Source organism: Rana temporaria, chromosome 2, assembly GCF_905171775.1.
Source record: "Rana temporaria chromosome 2, aRanTem1.1, whole genome shotgun sequence".
NCBI lineage: Eukaryota > Metazoa > Chordata > Amphibia > Anura > Ranidae > Rana > Rana temporaria.
In genome coordinates, this window is record NC_053490.1 from 423,912,757 (window position 1) to 423,936,910 (window position 24,154).

The 24,154-nt window shown below is 44.2% G+C and overlaps 1 protein-coding gene across 1 annotated transcript in view; it reads right to left on the bottom strand.

The window, feature by feature from the left end:
* Positions 1–22,161, bottom strand: part of RPS6KA3 (ribosomal protein S6 kinase A3) — a 173,480-nt gene extending 151,319 nt beyond the window's left edge. Inside the window, exon 1 of the mRNA XM_040338242.1 lies at positions 21,824–22,161. Within this exon, the coding sequence (XP_040194176.1) occupies positions 21,824–21,886 (63 nt within the window). The 5' untranslated portion in view covers positions 21,887–22,161. The remainder of the gene's footprint in view (positions 1–21,823) is intronic.
* Between the last annotated feature and the right edge of the window lie 1,993 nt (positions 22,162–24,154).

Consider the following 24,154-nt stretch of genomic DNA (forward strand, 5'->3'; position numbering starts at 1 on the left):
TGCATTTCAATGTTCAAGCCACGGGACATCTCATAATACATGTAGTGTCGTTGCATCTCCGATTTCTCACTGGCCAACTTGTCACATTCACATTTTAGACTGATAGTGTGCCGGATCTACGGTACATGTCGGGGAAGGTAGTCTTACCCGGGTCTCAGCAGCAAGCGAGTTGGTTCCAGCAACGCGGGTCGTGGCACAGGTAGTCACTGTGTGGGCTTCAGCGGGGCACATCGGGGCGTACGCAGAAACAAGGGGGGCCAAATCATTCCCCAGTAGTACATCTGCTGGCAAATCCTTCATCACCCCCACATTCACATGTCCCGAACCAACCCCCCAATCCAGGTGAACCCAGGCAACAGGTAGCCGGAAGACTGTGCCTCCCGCTACTCTTACGGCTACGGTGTCTCCAGTGTGCTGGCTCTCTGGGATGAGTTTCTTCTGTAGCAGTGTCATCGTGGCCCCAGTATCGCGTAGTCTCCCTTGGCTACCTTTCCATTGACCCAGACAGTCTGCCTGTGTTGCTGCCTGTTGTCCTGGTTAGCTGCTTGTATCGGATCTGCCTCATGCAGAACGCCCCAATGTTCTGCCTGGGTGGATTCAATGGACAGTCTAGCTTTCTGTGTCCTAGCCGTTTACACCCAAAACACCTAATGGGCTGTGAGTAGTCCTGGGAGTTGAATCTGGGCTGCTGAGGATAAGTGGCCGCTGGAGGTGGTGCTGTAGGATGGTCCGACTGGGGTTTGTAGGCAATAGCCGGCGGGGGTGCCGCTGATCGATAATCCACCCGAGCTGTTGTCTTGACCACAGAGTTGTCCAGTTTGCGGGCGTCTGTATTCGTCTGCCAGGCGAGCTGCTTCAGACAAGGAGAAAGGGTTTCTGTCCCGGACCCACTCTCTGACTTCCCGGGACAGTTTGTCAAAGAAGTGCTCCAGCAGGAACACCTGCAGCACCTCTTCCCCGGATTCTGCTTGGCATCCATCGACCCAGTGGGATGCTGTGCGGTGTAGGCGGCATGCCCACTCGGTATAGGAGTCTCCAGTCTGCTTGCTCGTCTCTCGGAACCGCCTCCGGTATGCCTCTGGTGTGACGGCATACCTGGCCAAAAGTGCTTCTTTTACCAGTCCATAGTATCCTTGTCTGGGATGGCCGTGAACGCTTCACTGGCCCGGCCGGACAATTTCCCAGACAAAATGGCAACCCATTCCTCTGTGGGCACCCGGTGTAGGGCACATTGCCGTTCAAAATCAGCAAGGTACCCATCAATCTCCCCTTCAGTTTCAATGAAGTTCTTAAAAGCAGCAAAATGTATCTTTCTCCTTTCAGTTGGTGCTGCTGTGACTTCTGCTGCTGCAGAACGTCTTTGCCGTAGCCAATTTGCGTCCACAGCAGCTATAACTCGGTCTAAGATCTCCGGTGGAGGGTTAGGACCATAGTGTGCCAGTCGTAGTTTGACAGCCCGATCAGAACTTGCCTCCTCCGGGGTCCTGTCTGTTACGCTGGGCCTTTCCGTTAAGTTGGGTCTTTCCGCTCCATCCATTTGGACAAGTTCTGTGATCACGTCCATCTTATGGTTGCTGGCTGGTCTGCCACGGTTCTCCAGTAGTCCTTGTAGCTGTCCTTTAAGCGATGGAATTATCCCGCTGCTAGCCACCAATTGTAACGGTCACTACCGTTTACGACCTTCCATCAACCCACGACAGCTTCCGACCATTCAGCAGGCCCGAACCAATCCATAAGAATTCCCTCAATAACGAGACTGACAAACTCTGTTACTGCGTCAAAATATAAACTAACTTTTAATGGTTTCTTAGCTTGCTTATATGCAGTACAACAGGTCACAGAAATCACAGGAACAATCAAACTGTCCACCCCCCTCATCACACCATGGGGGGCTTCAACCACATTCTTTTACATAATGATATTCAGAGTTAATTATCCCCCAGACGTTGCGTCTCCGACAAGTACATTCCACACATAAACAGTATACATGAGAGGGTCTAGGAGCCAGGCTGACTCTCAGTTTCAATCCACAGAAGCAGTCTTAATTAGCATCTCAACAGCCTCACACAATGGAAGGCCTTTCAAGAGCCAGGCTCATTTAAGGCGTCACTAGCCAGGGCTGATCATTGAAAAGAGTCAGTATTGACCGGTAGGGTCACAATATCCTTTACAGACATTTAAAGAATATATGGTAGATTACTGTCCATGTTAAAACAATCCAATATATGTCTCTTTATTTCCTGGCTCAACCTGTGCCCAAAAGTGACTCCTGTTACAGGAACCAATCCACATGGAAGATGATCCCAAGAGTTAGTCCAGATGGTCATCCATATGCTGGGTAAAGGAATAGAGTAAGCTTCATCCACCAGAGAAGACTAGTTGCCACCCGCCCACTGCCAAATGATGGCTGAGCGGTGTGGCTCTCATTTTGGGATGACGTCATATGATGGCCGTGTTGCCAGGACACGGAGCGACCCCAATCTCTAAAGAGCCGCGTCATCTGCTCTCCTCGCCTCACACTGACAGCTTTAACCCTTTATTGGCCGCTAGAGGGGGTAAGGGTGCCCCGCTAATGGCCAAATAGCGCAGTGAAATTGACGATAAAGCGCCGCTAAAAATATCGGCACTTTACCGCCGACACCGCCCCAGTGTGAAAGGGACCCAAGCTTTACCCGTTAGCCTAAATTTTAAAACAAACCATTTTTTATTCAATCGACAAACTTTTGAAACGTTTTAGAAGCTTTTTTTTCCAGGCCCAAACATTAAAAAAAAATTCAAATAAATGGGGGTGGGTGGAGGGATTAAAATTGGTGCACTATTCTAACCAGAGAAAAGGGAGCCGATCTTGAGCCCAACAAACAAAAGGGGCTACCTGCTGCCTATTCTTTGCTGTGTCCGTGACATACATAGCACATAGTTTGGCTGGAGCTGCATGCTCTAGAATTCCTCTATCCTGGCCAGATCACCCCCCACCTCTTCTAAAAAGCGTGTGAGGAAGTAGAATGATTTTATCTGCAGCCGCTGCTTGTATAGTGTACTGCAGTAGAGAGATAGATCTGAGCTGTCTGCCGACAGTTCATCACATACTGTACTCCAAGTCTGACCTGACGTTTACAAGCCGTTACGGGTATTTGGAGTTTCAAATGCCTCTAAACATTTGTCATGAATGCATTTTTTTGCTTTCCAAAAAATGCTTCAAAAAATGTAACTGCCTAGAAACAACCCTGTGTACATGTACTTATAAAAAGGAATATTCAAGGGAAGCTGGGGAAAAAAAAAAAAAAAAAACACCCAACTGCTCCTGAACCAGGGTTTGACAAATTTGCTTGGAATCTAGGAGCCAGCTAAAAAAGTTAGGAGCCAAAAAACGCACCCCGTCCAGACGAGCTTGCGCGCAGAAGCGAACACATACGTGAGCAGCGCCCGCATATGTAAACGGTGTTCAAACCACACGTGAGGTATCGCCGCGATTGGTAGAGCGAGAGCAATAATTCTAGCCCTAGGCCTCCTCTGTAACTCAAAACATGCAACCTGTAGATTTTTTTAAACGTCGCCTATGAAGATTTTAAAGGGTAAAAGTTTGTCGGCATTTCACGAGCAGACGCAATTTTGAAGCATGACATGTTGGGTATGAATTTACTCGGCGTAACATTATCTTTCATAATATTGAAAAAATTGGGGATAACTTTACTGTTGTCTTATTTTTTAATTAAAAAAAAGTGTAATTTTTTCCCAAAAAAGTGCGCTTGCAAGACCGCTGCGCAAATACGGCATGACAGAAAGTATTGCAACGATCGCCATTTTATTCTCTAGGGTGTTAGGATAAAAAATATATATAATGTTTGGGGGTTCTAATTAGAGGGAAGAAGATGGCAGTGAAAATAGTGAAAAATTACATTATAATTGCTGTTTAACTTGTAATGCTTAACTTGTAATACCAACGGCCACCACCAGATGGCGCCAGCTCACACAAGGAAGACCGGGCGACCGGGATTTGTCGAGCCGCTCATCCGCTGACACCCGCTATCCCATAGGGATACACGCATGTCCCTTTTTCACCTGTAAACAGATGGATGAAAAAAACTGCTGGTGTGAAAGGGCCCTAAGGGTTAACTTTAGAACCACTGTTTTTCCTGCAGAGACACAAACAAAAACAAAAACACACACACACACACACACACACACACACACACAAAGTAGAGGGTGTGGAAACCTCACACAAATGTTGCACGTTTAGAAACCTACAAAAAGGGCAATTGTAAGGCCTTTTTGATGCAAAGTGCACCAGTAGGTCTTTATACAGACAGAAAGCAGAAAACACTATATTGTTCTGTTAAGTTGTCTATTACAGCTCCAGCACCGCTGCACCTAGCAAAGGGAATCCCTGCCAGCACCGCTGCAGCTAGGAATTAATTTTTTGCGTCAGCAGCACAGCTGCAGCTAGGAAAAGGTCTACTTTGGCAATGCCGCAGCAGCCAGAAAATGGCCTCTACCCTTACATCACTGCTGCCAAGATCTTTCACCCCTGTGGCTTCCCTGCACTGCTGCAACTATAAGTGGGCCAGCAGTACCACCACAGAAAAAAAAAAAAAAAAAAAAAAAAAGAAACGTCCACCACAATTATACTGTTAAACCAAATTAACAGCAGAATAAAAAAATTAAAAAAAAAAACTCAGTGACCGTACACGTTACTACCCTTAGGGTTAGGTCAGTGTTTCTCAATTCCAGTCTTCAAGGCACACCAACAGGTCATGCTTTCCCTCAGATGAAAATGGCTGTGATAATTACTAAAGCAGGGAAACTGATCAAATCACATGTGCAAAATAATGGAAAGCCTGAAAACATGACTTGTTGGTGCGCCTTGAGGACTGGAATTGAGAAACACTGGGTTGGGTACTAGGTCATCTTCCATGACCATTAGGTGAAAACCACAATAATGAAACTGCACAGTGCAAAGCCCCCTACAGGGTATTTTACCCATCTATAGAAAGAAAAGTCATTTCAAATGCAATTCAAGCTTCACCACATAGTACATGAAATACAAGTTGCCCACTACCAGTAAAACGAAAATATAAATATAAATATATATATATATAATCTCATTCTTGCAGACCAGTATAAAAACCACAGCTTAGGACACGTCCTAAATGTAGTGATTCTCAAGCGTAAATAGGAAGAACTTGTCAAAAAACTATGCAAAGTATTTGAGCTAAAAGTGTTTCACAACTTTGTATTCACATTTTAAAGTGATTCTACAGAGCCCTGATCCTCCTCTTCCGAGGTCCCCTGCTGTTGCTCCTGCCTCCTCTCCCTGCTGAGTGCCCCCATAGCAAGCCGCTATACAGCGCTCCCACACCACCCCAAAGATGCTGCTTGCATGACTTTTTTTCCTGTCCTGCAAGCGCAATGCCCCAATGTAAAAGCCTTAAAATGATAAAAACAAAAAAGGGGGGGCCATACTTTTACAACCACTATTTCCACTGCATCTTTTTTTTTTAATAGGAGCTTAAAGTGGTTGGAAGCCACTCTAACCTGTATACACCATCAGCACTGCTTCCTATTGCAGTATCCCCCTTGACGTGCGATTTATAAATATAAATGCTGAAAATGCCCAATTTCACAGCCGATATTGCAATCACATGACCAGACAGCTCTTTTCTTCCTATGAGAGATGCAGCGGGAGGGGCTAAAATTCAGGAGGAGGAGGAGGAGGAGAGAGCTGTCTGGTCATGTGATTGCAATCTCGGCTGTGAAATTAGCTGTGAAAATTAGCTGTGAAATTAGGTATTTCCTGCATTTATAGATCATACACAGGAGGGAGACACTGCAATAGGAGGCAATGCTGATTGTGTATACAGGTAAGTGTTATGCTAGCAGCAGTAGGTGTGTGTTAAGGATAATTATATATATATATATATATATATATATATATATATATATATATATATATATATATATATATATATATATATATATATATATATATATATATATATATATATATATATATAACATTTTACACACACACACACACACTTTCTATAAGACTGATAGAATAGCAATCAGATTTGTTTTTATTGTTTGTTTTTTAACACAGATCAGGTTTGTCTGAGGATGTTTAAATGCCTTGGTAACAATGGGAACTGTTGGCAGTATGGTTGTTAAGGTAAATGAGTTTGTAACCATTGTCAACAAACTGGTAAACAAAAGCCCAAATAAAAAAAAAGGAGCAGTATAGACTGACAGTGAAGGCACTCATGGATTACCACGAAGAAGGTGTCTGGTCTCCAGGAGCAACGGAGATCATTACACAGTAACCGGAGCCAAGTAACTGTTAAGTGTATTTCTACTGTTACAGACCATAGGCTATTTGTATATAATAACAACTATTTGTATGTAATAGTTTTGTATGTACAGCATCTTTGTATAGTAAAAGCACATTTACACACTACAGATATCTCAGCTTCCTTGCTTATACCACAAAGTAATCTTGCTAGATAGTTGCAAGCAAAACAAGGGGCAGCACTGTCACAAGCAGAGGGGAGGGAGCAGGACACAGGAGCAGAAAGCAGGCTGCATATGACAGAGGCGTGTAAAGTGGCCACGGTGTCAGGTCTCAGCAGCCATGATACACCTTGGTCAGTTTACATAGGGGGAGGGCAGAAACTGCAGGATCAGCCATTTTTTTTTTGTTACAGGGGGTCAAATGGCACGGGACAAGCATAGTGTCATATAACATGCTTTTTTTGGGGGTTAACAAATGCTTTACTGTATCTTGCAGAAAAAGTAAATAGATTCTGCTCCTGCTGAACTGACAAGATGAGAAACTATGCAAGAACATAGAAAAAACACACACACACACACACACACACACACACACACACATTCTTACTGAAGATTACTCTTTCATGCGAGTAAGGAATTTCGAAAGTTTAGAAAGAAACCATTGATTTTATTTCCATCCTCTTTATAAAGTACTGTAGATAGCCAGGAGAAAACAAAACTACAAATGGAAGCTGCAATTTAAATATGCTAATCCAAAGCCTACAGACTTCTTGGAAAGAGGACAATTACAGATGAGGATAGCTGCTGCCCCCCCCCCCCCAAAAAAAACATGATTACTGTCAGACAAATATTAAAAACCAGAAACAAAGTTAAATTTAGATAGGGCAAATCACCTAATGATTAACAACCTTGCCGACTAATGTTAGTATTGTAAGACACTGAGATGACATCAATTGTTCCTGTATGCATTTTAGATTCTTAAAAAAAGAAAGAAAAAAAGGGAACACAAAGTGTGGCCCACCAGCACTGCAATGTTTAACAGCTCAGATTAGGTTTCCCGAATAGGCGAGATATTTCTGATCTAATAATTTCCAGCGAGCTGTTCCATGTGCTTCAGACACAAAACACTGGAATAGTCATGTCTGAGGATAGCCCCTGTAATTCCTTTCCTGTATCTGCCTGCCTGCTTCACTTGCACATAAGATTGTCTAATAAATTACAGGGGGTTTATACCACTTGTCCTACATTCTGCATATTCTTACAGGCTCCTATTGACTGATGAAGACAAGACCCAAAAGGTAAGCAATTTTCTTAATGACAGACCATGGTGTCTAGATCCGCCAGATGCCTGGACTGACACCAGGCTCAGCCTCTCAGCAGACCCTTCACAGCCCAGCGTTCCAATGAGCAAGGAAAGGGCAGAGCAGAGAGCTGTGACTTACAGTCTACAGCGCTCTGCTCACGGAGCTGTGAAAAGCGAGCGAGCATTCGGCGGTGTTCTTGGTGCAGAGGCGCTGGAGAACAGATGCTGAATACACATAGGTACGAATAAAATAAAATACAATTCCTTTGTCTCTTAACAGGAATTCAGCCACTTTGTAAAATGTGCTGGATTGGAATTGACATGAGTCAAGTCTAATGAGGTGCATGCTACCTCGCAGACCGATCTCAGATTTATGGTGCATAGCTATCGCTGTACTTCTGCGGCTGAAAAATGGCCCTTCGGGTCTCAGCTTCTGTATCTTCAGTCGCATGCAACTGCTGGGCCCAAACCTCCCCCCTCCTGCCAATCACAGAGCATTTTGTATAATGTGAACACATTCACAAAATAAAAAGCCTTCTGTACAAGAAGCAGAGGCGAGGTGTGGGCAGAGCTGCTGTGCGAGAGAAGACCACATATCTTCTTTCAGAGAGCACGGAGTATAGTGATCGTTATGAAACTCATTTGTAATTTAAAGAGAAGGTCAGAAAGTAGCATACACCTCATTGGATTTCACTCCTAGTAATCCAGCAGATTTTACAAAGTGGCTGAATTTCTGGAGTCCCGCTTTCAAGCCCCAGAAACTAGTTCAAAGGGTGATCTGGTCAGGAGCTGCAAAACCACAGAAAGATCAGAAAGATTCAATTTACAACAATGTGTGACAGAGGTCTTGACCAAGCTATAGATCAGGGATCTTCAAACTACGGCCCTCCAGCTGTTGCGGAACTACACATCCCATGAGGCATTGCAAGACTCACATTCACTGACATGACTAGGCATGATGGAAATTTTAGTTCCTGAACAACTGGAGGGCCGTAGTTTGAGGACCCCTGCTATAGATGATTGAGAGTTCAGAAGATCCAAGGAGAGGATCTACCTGAACCTTAAGCGTGCTGAAAGAAGCCAATATTTTCTTGCCCAAAGCATTTTCCATGTTTTGCCATTAATGGCCTGTGTAACAGAGAAGGTGATAAAGAGGGAAGGTTGCACTACTAGGACAAGTCCAAATATGTAACCCCTGTAATATGAATCTGTCCACCAACCCTAAAATCATGTGGAAGCATACACTGGGAAATCCCCTCAATTTGCATGAAGGCCTAAGGCAAAATAAATATTTTTAACTTTTGTTAGGTCTGAGGAAACACAAATAACAAAGATAAATCTTCCATTGTTTGTGGATGGTATGCTTCCTTTATTAGGTAGGCAGGGCTTTAAGTGCCCAGCCGTGGGTCGCAGGCGCGCGCCCGCGACCCAGTCCGAAGCTCCGTGGCCACGGGACCCGATCACCCCCGGAGTCCCGTGATTGGTCCCCGGAGCTGAAGAACAGGGAGAGCCGTGTGTAAACACAGCTTCCCCGTTCTTTACTGTGGCGCTGTCATTGATCGTCTGTTCCCTGATATAGGAAAAGGCAATCAATGACATCACACGTCCAGCCCCGCCTCCTACAGTTAGAAACAGGGCTGTGGAGTCGGTAGATAAATGTTCGACTCCTCAGTTTTATGTACTTCCGACTCCGACTCCTCTGTATTAATATGCAAATGTATTTTATACATTCCTTGAGGGAAAGAAACGCAACCTACCACAGGACTACTGGCTGGGAAGCCAACAGTCTGTCTTTTGCTTAAACTGTGCAATACAGTAAACACAATGAAAACAATCAAGTGGCTGGATAGTAGCAGCAGGCATAAACATCAGGAACAGGATCTTTACCAGTTCAAAAATACAAACCACATTATTTGGTTGTTTTATAACAAAAACAAAGCTTATCTATAATGAACCAAAAACAAAATCTGCAAAACCTAGAAATGGTTTATATTAATCTTGAAATGTAGTTATAGGCTTAGCAAATGCAAATCAATTCAATGTAGAGTTCTAAGGAAGAGAATTGCCAGATCCTCTTTCATAGAAGCTCTTAAGTCAGACTGAGCCTAGGGTCACACTGCTGCGAATTCAAAATCGCGGTAAAATGCGCGACTGCGCATTTTGGTGCGATTTCGGCCGCAATTTAATGTAAATCGCGGCCCGAAATCGCAAAAAGTAGTACAGGAAATCGCAGATGCGGCGTCGCACCGATTAGGACAGTGCCATTGCCGACAATTGCCGCCGATTTGAGATGCGATTTGACATGTCAAATCGCATCTCAAATCGTTCCAAATCGTACCCAGTGTGAACCAGGGCTTTATTATTTTTAGGGCTGAAAATAATCTTTCGACACTGACTTGGGTGGGTGGCATTGCAGTAACTATTCTGGCCACATCACTAACGATCTCTGGATAAACAAGGATGGCTTCTTCAACAGTAAGTTTTGATGAGCAATCATACTTTTCAACTTCTTTTAGTGCTTTATAAAACTCCTGTTGGAATTTTTTTATTTGGACACTTACTGGCTCTCCAACATGCGTTCCCTGTAAAAGCAGAACACATCACTATAAGTATAAGTATTGCAGCTCCTAATTGTGCGTTGCGTGCCATATAGTGAAGCACATGAAAAGCATGCTTCTTCACGGTCACTTAACGTGTTCATTTTGTGGTTACGTGAGGCACTGCATGCATTGGTCTTTATTCTTACAGTAGAGAAGTCATTAATTATAACTTTTTGTGAATTGGGACATTTAAACTTGCTTTTTTTTTTTTATTCCAATCTAAATTTAGTAGGAGTCGGAGTAGGAGTCGGTGCATTGTTTGCCGACTCCAGGTACCCAAAATTTCCCCCGACTCCACAGCCCTGGTTAGAAACACATATGAGGTCACACTTAACCCCTTCAGCGCCCCCTAGTGGTTAACTCCCAAACTGCAATTGTCATTTTCACAGTAAACAATGCATTTTTATAGCATTTTTTTTGCTGTGAAAATGACAATGGTCCCAAAATTGTCCGATGTGCCCGCCCTATTTTGTAAACGCTATAAATTTGTCGCAAACCAATCAACCGCTTATTGCGATTTTTTACCAAAAATAGGAAGAATACGTATCGGCCTAAACCGTATCGGCTTTCTTCCTGGTGTTGAGAAAGCCTCTTGAGGGAGGAGGGGGCGAGCAGGCAAGTCAGGACACACTACTTTGCAGATAGAGAAAGGAGCTGTGTGTTAGTGGGCGTCCTGACACTCCTGCTCGCCCCCTCAAGAGGCTTTCTCCACACCAGGGAGAAAGCCTCACATTACTGTCTGTAGTTACAGACAGAAGAACAGGAAGTGAGGATTTCTCAGAAGAAATAAGGACATTTAAAAGCAAAATCGAAGGATGAGGTAAGTGAAGGAGGACTGCACCAAGGTAAAGGAAGCCATTTAGGGAAAACATTTTTTACAACCCCTTTAAATACAAACGATAAACATATGTGACAAATCCTGCTGGATTTTTATTCTGTTGAGCCAGTATTGTGATTCACACATACCTATTGTACTGGATAGAAAAGGACAAGCATATGCCAAAGTTTAGATTGTCATACCAGCTCTTCAGCTACAGTCTGCTTGGTGGAAATTGACTCAGCATTACCACAAGGCTGACAAATTATTTAATGAACAGGCCAGGAAGGAGTGAAGCTTAACCATAAATAGTGCTGGCATCTTTCTGGCTATGTAATGAGACAAAGGAAAGGTAAAACAGTTCACATATTTTTTATTTCTTATGGGATTTATATCCTATAATTGTAGGTCATAACAGAATGGCAATCATAAAACAAAACATGGAACAAATATACAAATGAAATTGCTCTCCTTCAAAAGTTTGCACACCCTTAGTTCTTAATACTGTGTATTGCCCCCTTTAATAGGTGGTATAGCTGCCCATTCGTCTTGGCAAAATAGTCTTTGGTAGTCTTGCATGGACCGCACTGGTAGTCTTGCATGAACCGCACATTTCAGATCTTTTCAGAATGGCTCGATGATGTTAAAGGTCAGAAGACTGATGGCCACTCCAAAACCTTCATATTTTTTCTGCTGTAAGAACTGGAAGCTCAACTTGGCCTTGTGGTTAGGGTCATTGCCGTGCTGTAAAGTCCAAGAGGGACCCATGTGCAGCTTTCGTGCAGAAGAATGGAAATTGTCTGCCAGTATTTTCTGATAACATGCTGCATTCATCTTGCCATCAAGTTCTCACAAGATTTTCCGTGCCTTTAGAGCTTACACCCCCTTCCAAACCATCAGTGAGCCACCATCATGCGTCACAGTGGGGATGGTATTCTTGTCGCTAGAGGCCTTGTTGACCCCTCTCCAAACATAGCGCTTATGGTTGTGACCATAAAGCTCCATTTTGGTCTTGTCACTCCAGATTACAGTGTGCCAGAAGCTGTGAGGTGTTGGGCATATTGTAACCAATCTTTTTTTGTGCCATTGGCACATTAAAGGCTTTTTTCTGGCAACTCGACCAAGCAGCTAATTTTTGTTCAAGTACTGTCATTTTGTACTCCTTGAAATAACCACAGTCATATTCCAGAGCAGCCTGTGGGTTTTTCTTTGTATCCTGATCAATTCTTCTGGCAGTTGTGGCTGCAATCTTTCTTAGTCTACCTGACCTTGGCATCAAGAGATCAGAATAGGACTTGTTTATATCCTTTCCCATCTTTATAAAGTTCCATTATCTTGCTACGCAGGTCTTTTGACAGTCCTTTTCTGCTCCCCATGGCTCAATATCTAGCCTACTCAGTGCATCCATGTGAGAACTAACAAACTCATTGACTATTTATACACAAACACCAATTGCAATTTAAGGGAAATTAACCATTAGTGACCATTTTAACCTGTGTGTCATCTTGTGTGTCTGTACTAAGCAGGGCTGTGGAGTCGGAGTCGAGGAGTCGGGGGGAAATTTTGGGTACCTGGAGTCGGAGTCGGCAAACAATGCACCGACTCCTACTAAATTTAGATTGGAATTAAAAAAAAAAAAAAAAGCAAGTTTAAATGTCCCAATTCACAAAAAGTTATAATTAATGACTTCTCTACTGTAAGAATAAAGACCAATGCATGCAGTGCCTCACGTAACCGCAAAACGAACACGTTAAGTGACCGTGAAGAAGCATGCTTTTCATGTGCTTCACTATATGGCACGCAACGCACAATTAGGAGCTGCAATACTTATACTTTCCATAGTGTTGTGTTCTGCTTTTACAGGGAACGCATGTTAGAGAACCAGTAAGTGTCCAAATAAAAAAATTCCAACAGGAGTTTTATAAAGCACTAAAAGAAGTTGAAAAGTATGATCGCTCATCAAAAAAGCCATCCTTGTTTATCCAGAGATCGTTAGTGATGTGGCCAGAATAGTTACTGCAATGCCACCCACCCAAGTCAGTGTCGAAAGATTATTTTCAGCCCTAAAAATAATAAAGTCTGACTTAAGAGCCTCTATGAAAGAGGCAATTCTCTTCCTTAGAACTCTACATTGAATTGATTTGCATTTGCTAAGCCTAGAACTACATTTCAAGATTAATATAAACCATTTATAGGTTTTGCAGATTTTGTTTTTGGTTCATTATAGATAAGCTTTGTTTCTGTTCTAAAACAACCAAATAATGTGGTTTGTATTTTTGAACTGGTAAAGATCCTGTTCCTGATGTTTATGCCTGCTGCTACTATCCAGTCACTTGATTGTTTTCATTGTGTTGTGTTTGTCTTTTGCTTAAACTGTGCAATACAGTAGACTGTTGGCTTCCCAGCCAGTAGTCCTGTGGTAGGTTGCGTTTCTTTCACTCAAGGAATGTATAAAATACATTTGCATATTAATACAGAGGAGTCGGAGTCGGGGAGTCGTTAGTACATAAAACTGAGGAGTCGGAGTCGGAACATTTATCTATCGACTCCACAGCCCTGGTACTAAGGCCAAACATTCCAGGGTTTATAAACTTTTGAAAAGACAGTTTGGCAGGAGTCAGTCATATTTTCATTATCAATGCTGAAATTTCATGATTTCTGCCATGGTATGCAAACTTTTGAGCACAAATGTGGCTAATAAAACAATGACAAAAAAAAAAAAAAACATTGTTAGCTATTCCAAACGAATCAAATTTCTCCTTTTATACACTATAAAAAGAAATACATAATCAAATATATTGAGCCCTTTTGACCCCTATCATGCCAAAAGGTAAAACAAATATTAATGCCTAAGCACAATTTACAACAGTGACGTGTGTTAGAAAAATCTTATCACCAACTACTTTGTGTATCCAGGTCGAAATATACTCTGTTTTCCAGGACAAAATTGGGCGGTAAATGGTAATGAATACCGCCTGTATTTTTTTTAATCAAAGGAAAAACAGCACAAAAAGTTTTTTTTATTTAGCTGTATATATTTCTTTTTACTACCATAACCTACCACCAAAGAACAACCCAAAATAAAATTCTCCTAATGATCGCAGCGATGCCACATATGTGTAGGTTATTTGTGCTTTGCAACTGTACTACAGCTTAACCAGTTCCCGACCCCCGCATGTACATATACGTCCACAATATGGCACGTACAGGCACATGGGCGTACATGTACGTCCTCGCCTATTAGCGGGTGGGGGGTCCGATCGGGACCCCCCCCGCTACATGCGGAGGTCGGGTCCGCTCGGGGAGCGATCCGGGACCACGGCGCGGCTATTTGTTTATAGCCGCTCCGTCGCGATCGCTCCCCGGAGCTGAAGAACGGGGAGAGCCGTATGTAAACACGGCTTCACTATGGCGGCGCATCGATCGCGTCATTCCCTTTATAGGGAAGACACGATCGATGACGTCATTCCTACAGCCACACCCCCCTACAGTTGTAAACACATACTAGGTGCACCCTAACTCCAATAAAGAATGCAATTTAAATGCATTTTTTGCTGTGAAAATGACAATGGTCCCAAAAATGTGTCAAAATTGTCCGAAGTGTCCGCCATAATGTCGCAGTCACAAAAAAAATTGCTGATCGCCGCCATTAGTAGTAAAAAAAAAAAAAATTATAAAAATGCAATAAAACTATCCCCTATTTTGTAAACGCTATAAATTTTGCGCAAACCAATCGATAAACGCTTATTGCGATTTTTTTTTCTAAAAATAGGTAGAAGAATACGTATCGGCCTAAACTGAGGAAAAAAAATGTTTTAATATATGTTTTTGGGGGATATTTATTACAGCAAAAAGTAAAAAATATTGCATTTTTTTCAAAATTGTCGCTCTATTTTTGTTTATAGCGCAAAAACTAAAAACCGCAGATGTGATCAAATACCACCAAAAGAAAGCTCTATTTGTGGGGGGAAAAAAAGGACGCCAATTTTGTTTGGGAGCCACGTCGCACGACCGCGCAATTGTCTGTTAAAGCGACGCAGTCCCGAACTGTAAAAACACCTTGGGTCTTTAGGCTGCATATTGGTCCGGGGCTTAACTGGTTAAAGAGGAGTTCCACCCAAATTTGGAACTTCCGCTTATCCCACTCCTCACCCCCTTACATGCCACATTTGGCATGTAATTTTTTTTTGGGGGGGGGAGGAGTGGGGGCTTCAGCACGAGTGGGACTTCCTGTCCCACTTCCTCCTTCCTGTAGGCGACTAAGCTTAATCGCCTTCAGGAAGTGGCTGCTGTAGGCGATCGCCTAGGACACGTCACAGGTCCTAGGCGATCTCCTGGCCAATAACACGGCGCGGCGCCGGGCCGCGCGCGCATGCGCAGTGGGTGCCCGGCCGTGAAGCCGAAAGCTGTCACGGCCGGGTGCCCACACTGAAAATGAAGACGCCGGCCGGGGAGGGGGGGAGAGGAGCGGAGCCCCAGCCGGCGCGTCGCTGGAGCAGGTAAGTGTCTGTTTATTAAAAGCCAGCAGCTACACTTTTTGTTGCTGCTGACTTTTAATAAAACATACAAATGGCTGGAACTCCCCTTTAAAAACAATAGTGTGCATTTTTTTATTTTTGTCCTACCTAAAAACACCAACAATAACGCACTAAATAAAAAAAAATATAATATAATAATCCTGCCCAAAATATACTTACCCTGATCTTACTTGACCCAAACACTAATCCTGGCACTAACTTAGATCAAACCTTGATCTAGGTGCTTATTTAATTTTTTACACAAGCGACTGTTTTTTTCTCTGCAAGGAGGAAGGGAGGGAGAATGCATCTTTCCTCAAAACACACACACACACACACACACACACACACACACACACACGCGGGCTTTACAGTGACTGATCACTGTGGTATCCAGAAGCTATTACAGCAATCTGGTAGCCCGGAATCAGACGTTCTGGGTCCTGATCGTTGGTACGGGACACAGGGGCCAGTCACTGTGTTGGGAGCGCGCTGCACGGCATGCTCCCAGCACAAAGACCGATAAGCATATATGCAGCACCATGGCAAAATTCCCAGTCTAGTGGGGCCGCATATATGTGTTGTGTCAGCGTAAAAGTGTATTAGGAAATGAGCACAATATTTACAAGACACACCGACAGGAAAAATGCACTCAAGTACAAGCAAAAGCATTGCAAACGCACAAGAAACGTGCATTTAAGTGCACGTCATAATGCTTGCACTGTGGAGTGAACCAGCTTTTAATCATTTAAAAAAAAAAAAAAAAATTCTGCTGGCAGATGTGACAAAATCAGCAACTCTCAATAAGAGGTTAAATAAGCCCTACATCACAGTTTTGGAGAAGTTCTCCTCTCCCAAGTGATTCCTTCATTAACCAGAGATACTGCATGATAGAATTACACTAGCATGCACCACCAGGGTGGTATAAGATCCTGAACTATCTCCATCCATTCCCGTACATTCATCACCACCCACGGATGATGTAGCAAGATCAGAAGGTCAGAGGAGAAACTGAGTAACCGTACCATGTCACAACTAAACTACCCTGAACCACACCCTGCTGACCTAGAAAAGCATCAGCAAATAAGGTTCATATACCAAATCATACATAGGCACTGCAAAATATTTTATTCAGCACTGCAAATACAAAGGATTCCACATCCTAGCTAGAGAAAAAAAAAGGGGGAGGCAAAAAAATACCTCACTGCAATGACATATCTACTCTAAAGATGAGAAGTGAAACACATGAGTCTAGAGGTCTCCAACCTCATAAATAATCCACTGCCTCTTTCTGCCAGACTGCCTTGTTTTAGGGGCGATGAATGCTATAATGGTAGTCAGGTTACAGATGAGCAGGACTGAAATGACAGCAGCAGCGAATTTGCTTTCTGGCACTCCTCCACAGCTTCTCAATGCCCAATTACTCAGACAGGTTTAAAGGGTGAAAAGGACATCTAAACTGGGGGCAAAGCAAAGTAAATCTAGCAGGGCTTGTCCACAGAACAAAGGAATCCAAGTGTGCTTAGCAAAAAGGACAGACTCTCACATGGAACATCTGTCAGAAGCATACAGTGAGATCACTGGAATTTCTCGCACACTAATATACAAAACCAAAAAAAAAAAAAAAAAACACACTGAGAACACAAAGACCAGAAAATAAGTCAATATGGGTAAATGAGGTGTTCAAATAAAGGTCAGTTACTGCAATTCTTTTGTAGCTGTCATACAGTTATTTGATGGGTAGGAATTCAGTCTTTCTAAAAGCCTGAACTTGCCGATTTCACATTGAACGGATTTAATTTTAGGACAATGTCACTTCCAGTAACTAGATCAGTGCTGTATTCCATACAGATGAATAAAGTCCAGCTTCTCCCCTCCAGTAACTACATCAATGCTGTATTCCATACGGAATAGAGATGCACTTAGACTGTCATCCAGCTTCTCCCTTTATCATGACACCTACAGTAAACTACATCAATGTTCCCTACAGAATAAAGGCCAACTTATAGTCCGCCTTCTTCCCTCATCATAATTCATTTATAAACTGTAAAGGTCTCAATTATTCACTAATTCTTTCTGCAGAACAAAGACAATACAGGCATACCCCACTTTTAAGTACACAACGGGACCAGAGCATGTATGTAAAATGAAAATGTACTTAAAGTGAAACAATACCCTTTTTCACTTCTAGGGTGTAGTGGGGGGTCAGGGACTGTAGTGGGGGTGTCAAGAGCTGTAGTTGAGGTCTCAGGGGCTGTAGTAGGGGTGTCAGGAGCACACTGGAACAGGGTGGGGTATGCTCTCGGAGCTTCAGCTCCTTCTACAGCGGCTGTAAAATGTCCGTACAGTGCTTGTAAGGCACTTTACATACACTCGCAGGTATGTCCTTACTCGCGAGTGTATGTAAAGTGAGTGTACTTAAAGCGGGGTATGCCTGTACACCTTGATTATCTCAATCATCCTATACAGCAAAGATCTATCAAATGACCACACACCCTATGGATGGTTTTAACTCAACAATATTTTATAAACAAAGCATGTGACACGATACTATAAAAAGTACCATTGTGTGCAACGTTGTATGCCAGGTACCTACCTACCCATACAATTTTAAAGCATGGTGACGACAATGCTTTGACACTTGTATAAATGTTAAGGTCAATTCAAAAGTCATTTGACTATTTTAAAATCTGCAGTTTTTATAAGAACAAAACCTGGTGATGCTGTCAGAGTCTTGCTCTAAAGTGACAACATTGCATTCCCATCACCCAACTCTGCTTCTGCGATGTCACCCTATCACATGGATGTCTAATGGAAGAATATTATGCAGCTTTGGTCCTCTGCCGTCACCCTCAGGTAACCCACCCACACTGGAGTTCATACATATGGGCAAGAAATTGCTGCAAAATAAGCAGCATCGGTAAAATACAACAAGGTATAAACAAGGCGAAAGCATCCTGACTGGGAATGTCGGGACAATCTGCATGGAGTTTGCATGTTCTGCTATGGGTTTCCTCCCATACTGTAAAGACATGCTTGTAGGTCAATTGGCCCTAGTGGGTGTATGCATGCGAGATCAGAACATTAGGCCGTACTCCTTGGGGAGAAGGGATCGATGTCAATGTACAGCATATGTGAAGCGCTGCCTAGATGGTCAAATGTATTTGAAATAATAGACTTTAATAGTGCCTGAGGATCCATTAGATTTGTGTATATACAATGTGGGATAGCAAGTGAGTTATATACACCCCTATAGAAAATCTTGATCTATAGGTTTTCTTAAACTGATATCAGTATGTTATATTATTGTTGTTTTTTTGTAAAAATACATTTGCACCATTTTAACAAAGTCAGTTAGCGGGTCCCTGGGCATCATTAAAGTCAATGCTTTCAAACACTTATTACCGTTTATAAAACATGGTGTCTGTCTGTACCCACCCACCTCAATATATAGGACAAGTAAAATGTCAGCAATAAATAAAACGCCATGCTTTCAAGGCAAAGAGGCTGCAGGAGATCAGCAGCAGTGATAAGCACCACAAGGATGAACAAGGTGAATGACATAAAAATCCATGCCGCCTTAACAGTAGATTATACATACACTGATCAGCCAGAACTATATGACCACTGACAGGTTACATGACTACCACTGATTATCTTGTTACAACGGCATCTGAAGTCAGTGGGATATATTCAGCAGAAGGTAGAATTTTGTTCTCCAGATCTCAATCCGATTAAGCATGTTGTCACTAAAGTTGATGTATTGAAAGCAGAGAAAACGGGCACTTAAGTTGTCGTATGGGATGTGTACCTACAGGACAGGTCAGGGTGCCCATGCTGACCCGTGTCCAGAGCCAAAAGCACCACAAAGGGCACATGAGCATCAGAACTGGATCACAGAGCAATGGAAGAAGGTGGTCTGGTCCTATAAATCACATTTCTTTTACATCATGAGGATGGTACATGTGCATTGCTTATCTTGGGAAGAGATGGCACCAGAATGCAGTATGGGAAGAAAGCAAGCTGGCAGGGACAATGTTCTGCTGGAAAACCTTGGGTACTGCCATTCATGTGGATGTTACTTGACATGTACCACCTACCTAAACATTGTTACCGACCAAGCAAATCCCTTCATGGAATCGGCATTCCCTGATGGCAGTGGCCTCTTTCAGCAGGATACAGCACCCTGCCACACTCCGAAAATGGTTTGACAACACAAGTTTAAGGCGTTGACTTGACCACTAAATTCTCCAGAACTCAATCAATTCAAGCATCTGTTGGATGCTCTAGAAAAACAAATCTGACCCACGGAGGCCCCACATTGCAACTTGTATGACAAAGGATCTGCTACCAACCGCGTGCAGCCAGATACCACAACCTACCTTCATAGGTATAGCGGAGTCCATGCCTTTATGGGTCAGGGTGGGTGGTCATAATGTTCTGGCAGATTGGTGTACGTAAACCTGTGTAAATGGTCAGCACTATAAACATACCTATTATAAAATGCCATGCTTTCATCTCTGTAAATCCCTGGTGCCCAGCCTGAGGCTCTGTAGCACTTTTTAGGCACCCACACGGCCCCTGCAGACACTAATCTGCGTTTCCCTATTGCCCTAGTATAGAAGCGATTTCTAGCAGTCTCATGTAACGTGTCTCCAGTCTATGACTGTCTCCTGAATCATGTCCCTAGTCTCCAGAAACTCCGATAACATGTCTGCAGTCCTGGAACATCTCATTTCTGCAATCTCTGACCATCTCCTCCATTATAGCCAGTCCCTGACCATCTCATTCCCATAGTCTGACTATATCCCTGGTGCCCAACTTGCAGCCCTTTGACATTTTTTGTACGGCCCTCTGGGCCCCTGCAGACACTAATCTTTCCAATTGCCCTGTTATAGCAGTGATTTCTAGCAGTCTCATGTAGTATTGCTCCTTAAGCAGCTACTCCTCCACCCTGGCCGCAGTCTCCGACTGTCTCCTCCCGCACCCTGGCCGCAGTCTCCGACTGTCTCCTCCCGCACCCTGGCCGCAGTCTCTGACTGTCTCCCCCCGCACCCTGGCCGCAGTCTCTGACCGCCTCCGTGTGTGTGTGCGCACACACACACACATTATATATATATATATATATATATATATATATATATATATATATATATATATATAATGTGTGGGACGTGTGTGTGTAGGTATGTATGGGACATGTGTATGTAGGTATGTATGGGACGTGTGTGTGTGTGTGTGTATGAATGTAGGTATGTATGGGATGTGTGTGTGTGTGTGTGTGTGAGATGTGTGTGTGCGTGTGTGAGATGTGTGTGTGTGTGCGTGTGTGAGATGTGTGTGTGTGTGCGTGTGTGAGATGTGTGTGTGTGTGCGTGTGTGAGATGTGTGTGTGTGTGTGTGCGTGTGTGAGGTGTGTGTGTGTGTGCGTGTGTGAGATGTGTGTGTGTGTGTGCGCGTGTGTGTGAGATGTGTGTGTGTGTGATGTGTGTGTGTGTGTGCGTGTGTGAGATGTGTGTGTGTGTGTGCGTGTGTGTGAGATGTGTGTGTGTGTGTGTGTGTGAGATGTGTGTGAGATGTGTGTGTGTGTGTGATGTGTGTGTGTGTGAGATGTGTGTGTGTGTGAGATGTGTGTGTGTGTGTGAGATGTGTGTGTGTGAGATGTGTGTGAGATGTGTGTGTGTGTGTGATGTGTGTGTGTGTGAGATGTGTGTGTGTGTGTGAGATGTGTGTGTGTGAGATGTGTGTGTGTGTGAGATGTGTGTGTGTGAGATGTGTGTGTGTATGTATGGGACGTGTGTGTGTGTGTGTGTGTGTGTGTATGTATGGGACGTGTGTGTGTGTGTATGTATGGGACGTGTGTGTGTGTGTGTGTGTGTGTGTGTGTATGTATGGGACGTGTGTGTGTGTATGTATGGGACGTGTGTGTGTGTGTGTGTGTGTGTGTGTGTATGTATGGGACATATATATATATATATATATATATATATATATATATATATATATATATATATATATATATATATATATATATATATATATAATAGATGTATGGGATATGTATGTATGGGATGATGTGCTGTCAGTGTGCTCTGCCCTCCTGTCACCTGCCCCCTCTCTCTCTCTCACTCTCCTCCATATATAGTCAGTCATGCTCTTCACACTCCGGCTACAAAGTTGCCTCCAGCCCGGCAGTGAACGGGTTCCCCCTTCCTTCCCTCCCCCCGCCCGGTCGGCACGGCTGACTTCCTGGCACAGACTCTCCCCCCTGACATGAGGCGACATGCCCGCTCCTCCTCACCTCGCTCTCCACTTTCTTCACCGGCACTTTCTGCCACGGGTCTGCCAGCTGCGCCAGCGGCATCTTCCCCGCCGAGCGAGCGGGTTCCCGTACGAGTCCCGGGGGAGAGGCGAAAAGAGCGAACTCCCTGCTCTGTCCGGCAGCTCTGCTGGCGGAGCCGCCGCCGCCGCTGCTGCTGCTGCTGCTGTCTGTCGTCCAATAGCTGGCGAATGCGTGCCGCTCCAGCGTACAGCTCCTCTCCCCACACACTAGTCACACTCTCTGCTCTCTACTTCCTCTCACAACATGGCGTCCCGAGCAGTACCTGCCGCTGGCTTCCCGACGTCACGTCTAGGGGGCGGTACACTTCTCCCGCCTACTGTCTGGGGCAACAGGTGACAGCGAGGGGAGCTAAGGGGCGCGGCCTAGACTTTGGACACGTGACAGCATACGTCAGATCGGCCATCTTGGTGGAGGCAGAACAAGAGTGACTTTTTTTTTTTTGCAGCGGACAAATCAAGTTTTTTCAATCGCCTCGCGTGACTTCACAAATTGTCCTGCATACCTTTACACATTGCTTTTGTCTGTGGATGGTTTTGAGCATAGTCCTTATGCTATTGCCCAATAAAGGAGATTAAGCTTACAGGAAGGGCATTCCAAGCATTGTAAGATGAATACAATGTGGATAGGAAGTTGTGAACATGCCCTTATTACAAGGACAAACATAAAAGGATTCAATATATTTATCGGCGTAGTTCACCTTTACCACAAAACTGCCTATGAAGATAAGGGGGGGCTTATAGATCAGTGGTTCTCAACCTTCTAGGGCCGTGACCCCTTGATAAAATTTCCCAAGTTGTGGGGACCCCTAACAGTAAAATTATTTTTGTAGCGTGGGTTGTCGGCACCCAAGGCATGACAAGTAATTTGCGCCTAAACCACAGACATTTAGCGCTCCCTTTAATGGCAACTATAATCACACTCACTGTGTCTCCGGCTTCACTGTGTCTTTGACTTTGTGGTGTCTCGCAGCAGTGACACCTATGCCGAAATCAGGAGATGGGGTCTCCTCCAGCCCCTCCCACTTCACATTCCTCCCCAGTCAGCTGACCGCTAGTCTCTGCCCCCAGCCATGCTGTGAACTGAATGGGCGCCTGTAAAGAGGCTGAGTGGGCGGCCGCGGGCTCCAGGAACAGCCCAGCTGGGCGGCTACAGGCTCCAGGCACAGCCGTGCTGGGAGAGTGGTGCGGGCTTCGGTAATAGGCCAGGATTCGGTGACCCCCTGGCAAATTATCATTTGACCCCCAGGTTGAGAACCACTGTTATAGATAATAAAAAACTGTGTAGCTTTGACCAAAGTTGAATAATGTCCTTGTTACATAGTTGCCAACATTGTAAAAAAAAAAATATAGGGACACTTTTTATGGCTGTAGGTGGAGTCTTATTATAATTAGGGGCGGGTCATGCTCTTGTAGGCGTGGCATAGTAAAAAAATAAAAATGTGGTGCTCCGTGGTGAAAAATGGGTGGTATTTACATTAAATGGTGGGTGTGGTTAGAGTCTGAGATGAATGAGAGATGGAGTAAGAAAGGGGGAAAGAGGGAGGGAGAGAAAAGGAAGGAAAGAGGGATGGAGGGACAGCAGGCCCAGATCCTACACCACAATAGAAACGTGTATTCCAGAGTTTAACAAATCAGCAGATAAAGATACTCTAAACACCTGGTGTTGGCGCTTCAATCATCCCGGCACCATGGTTGTTATGGTGTCAGGATGATTGAAGTGCATTATTACTATTATTACATTGTAATATAGAATGAAATCATTCAACTCACCATAATGCAGAATCAGTGGGACCCCTGTGCGTGTCGCCTGCCATCAGGTGCCCCCAGCAGAGTCCGTCCTTAAATCAGGTACCCCCAGCAGAGTCCGTCCTTAAATCAGGTACCCCCAGCAGAGTACGTCCTTACATCAGGTACCCCCAGCAGAGTACGTCCTTACATCAGGTGCACCCAGCAGAGTACGTCCTTGCATCAAGTACCCCCAGCAGAGTACTTCCTTACATCAGGTGCACCCAGCAGAGTCCGTCTTTGCATCAGGTGCCCCTAGCAGAGTCCATCCTTGCATCAGGTTCCCCCAGCAGAGTCCATCCTTGCATCAGGTGCACCCAGCAGAGTACGTCCTTGCATCAGGTTCCCCCAGCAGAGTCCATCCTTGCATCAGGTGCCCCCAGCAGAGTCCATCCTTGCATCAGGTTCCCCCAGCAGAGTCCGTCCTTACATCAGGTGCCCCAGCAGAGTCCATCCTTGTATCAGGTGCCCCCAGCAGAGCCCATCCTTACATTAGGTGCCCCAG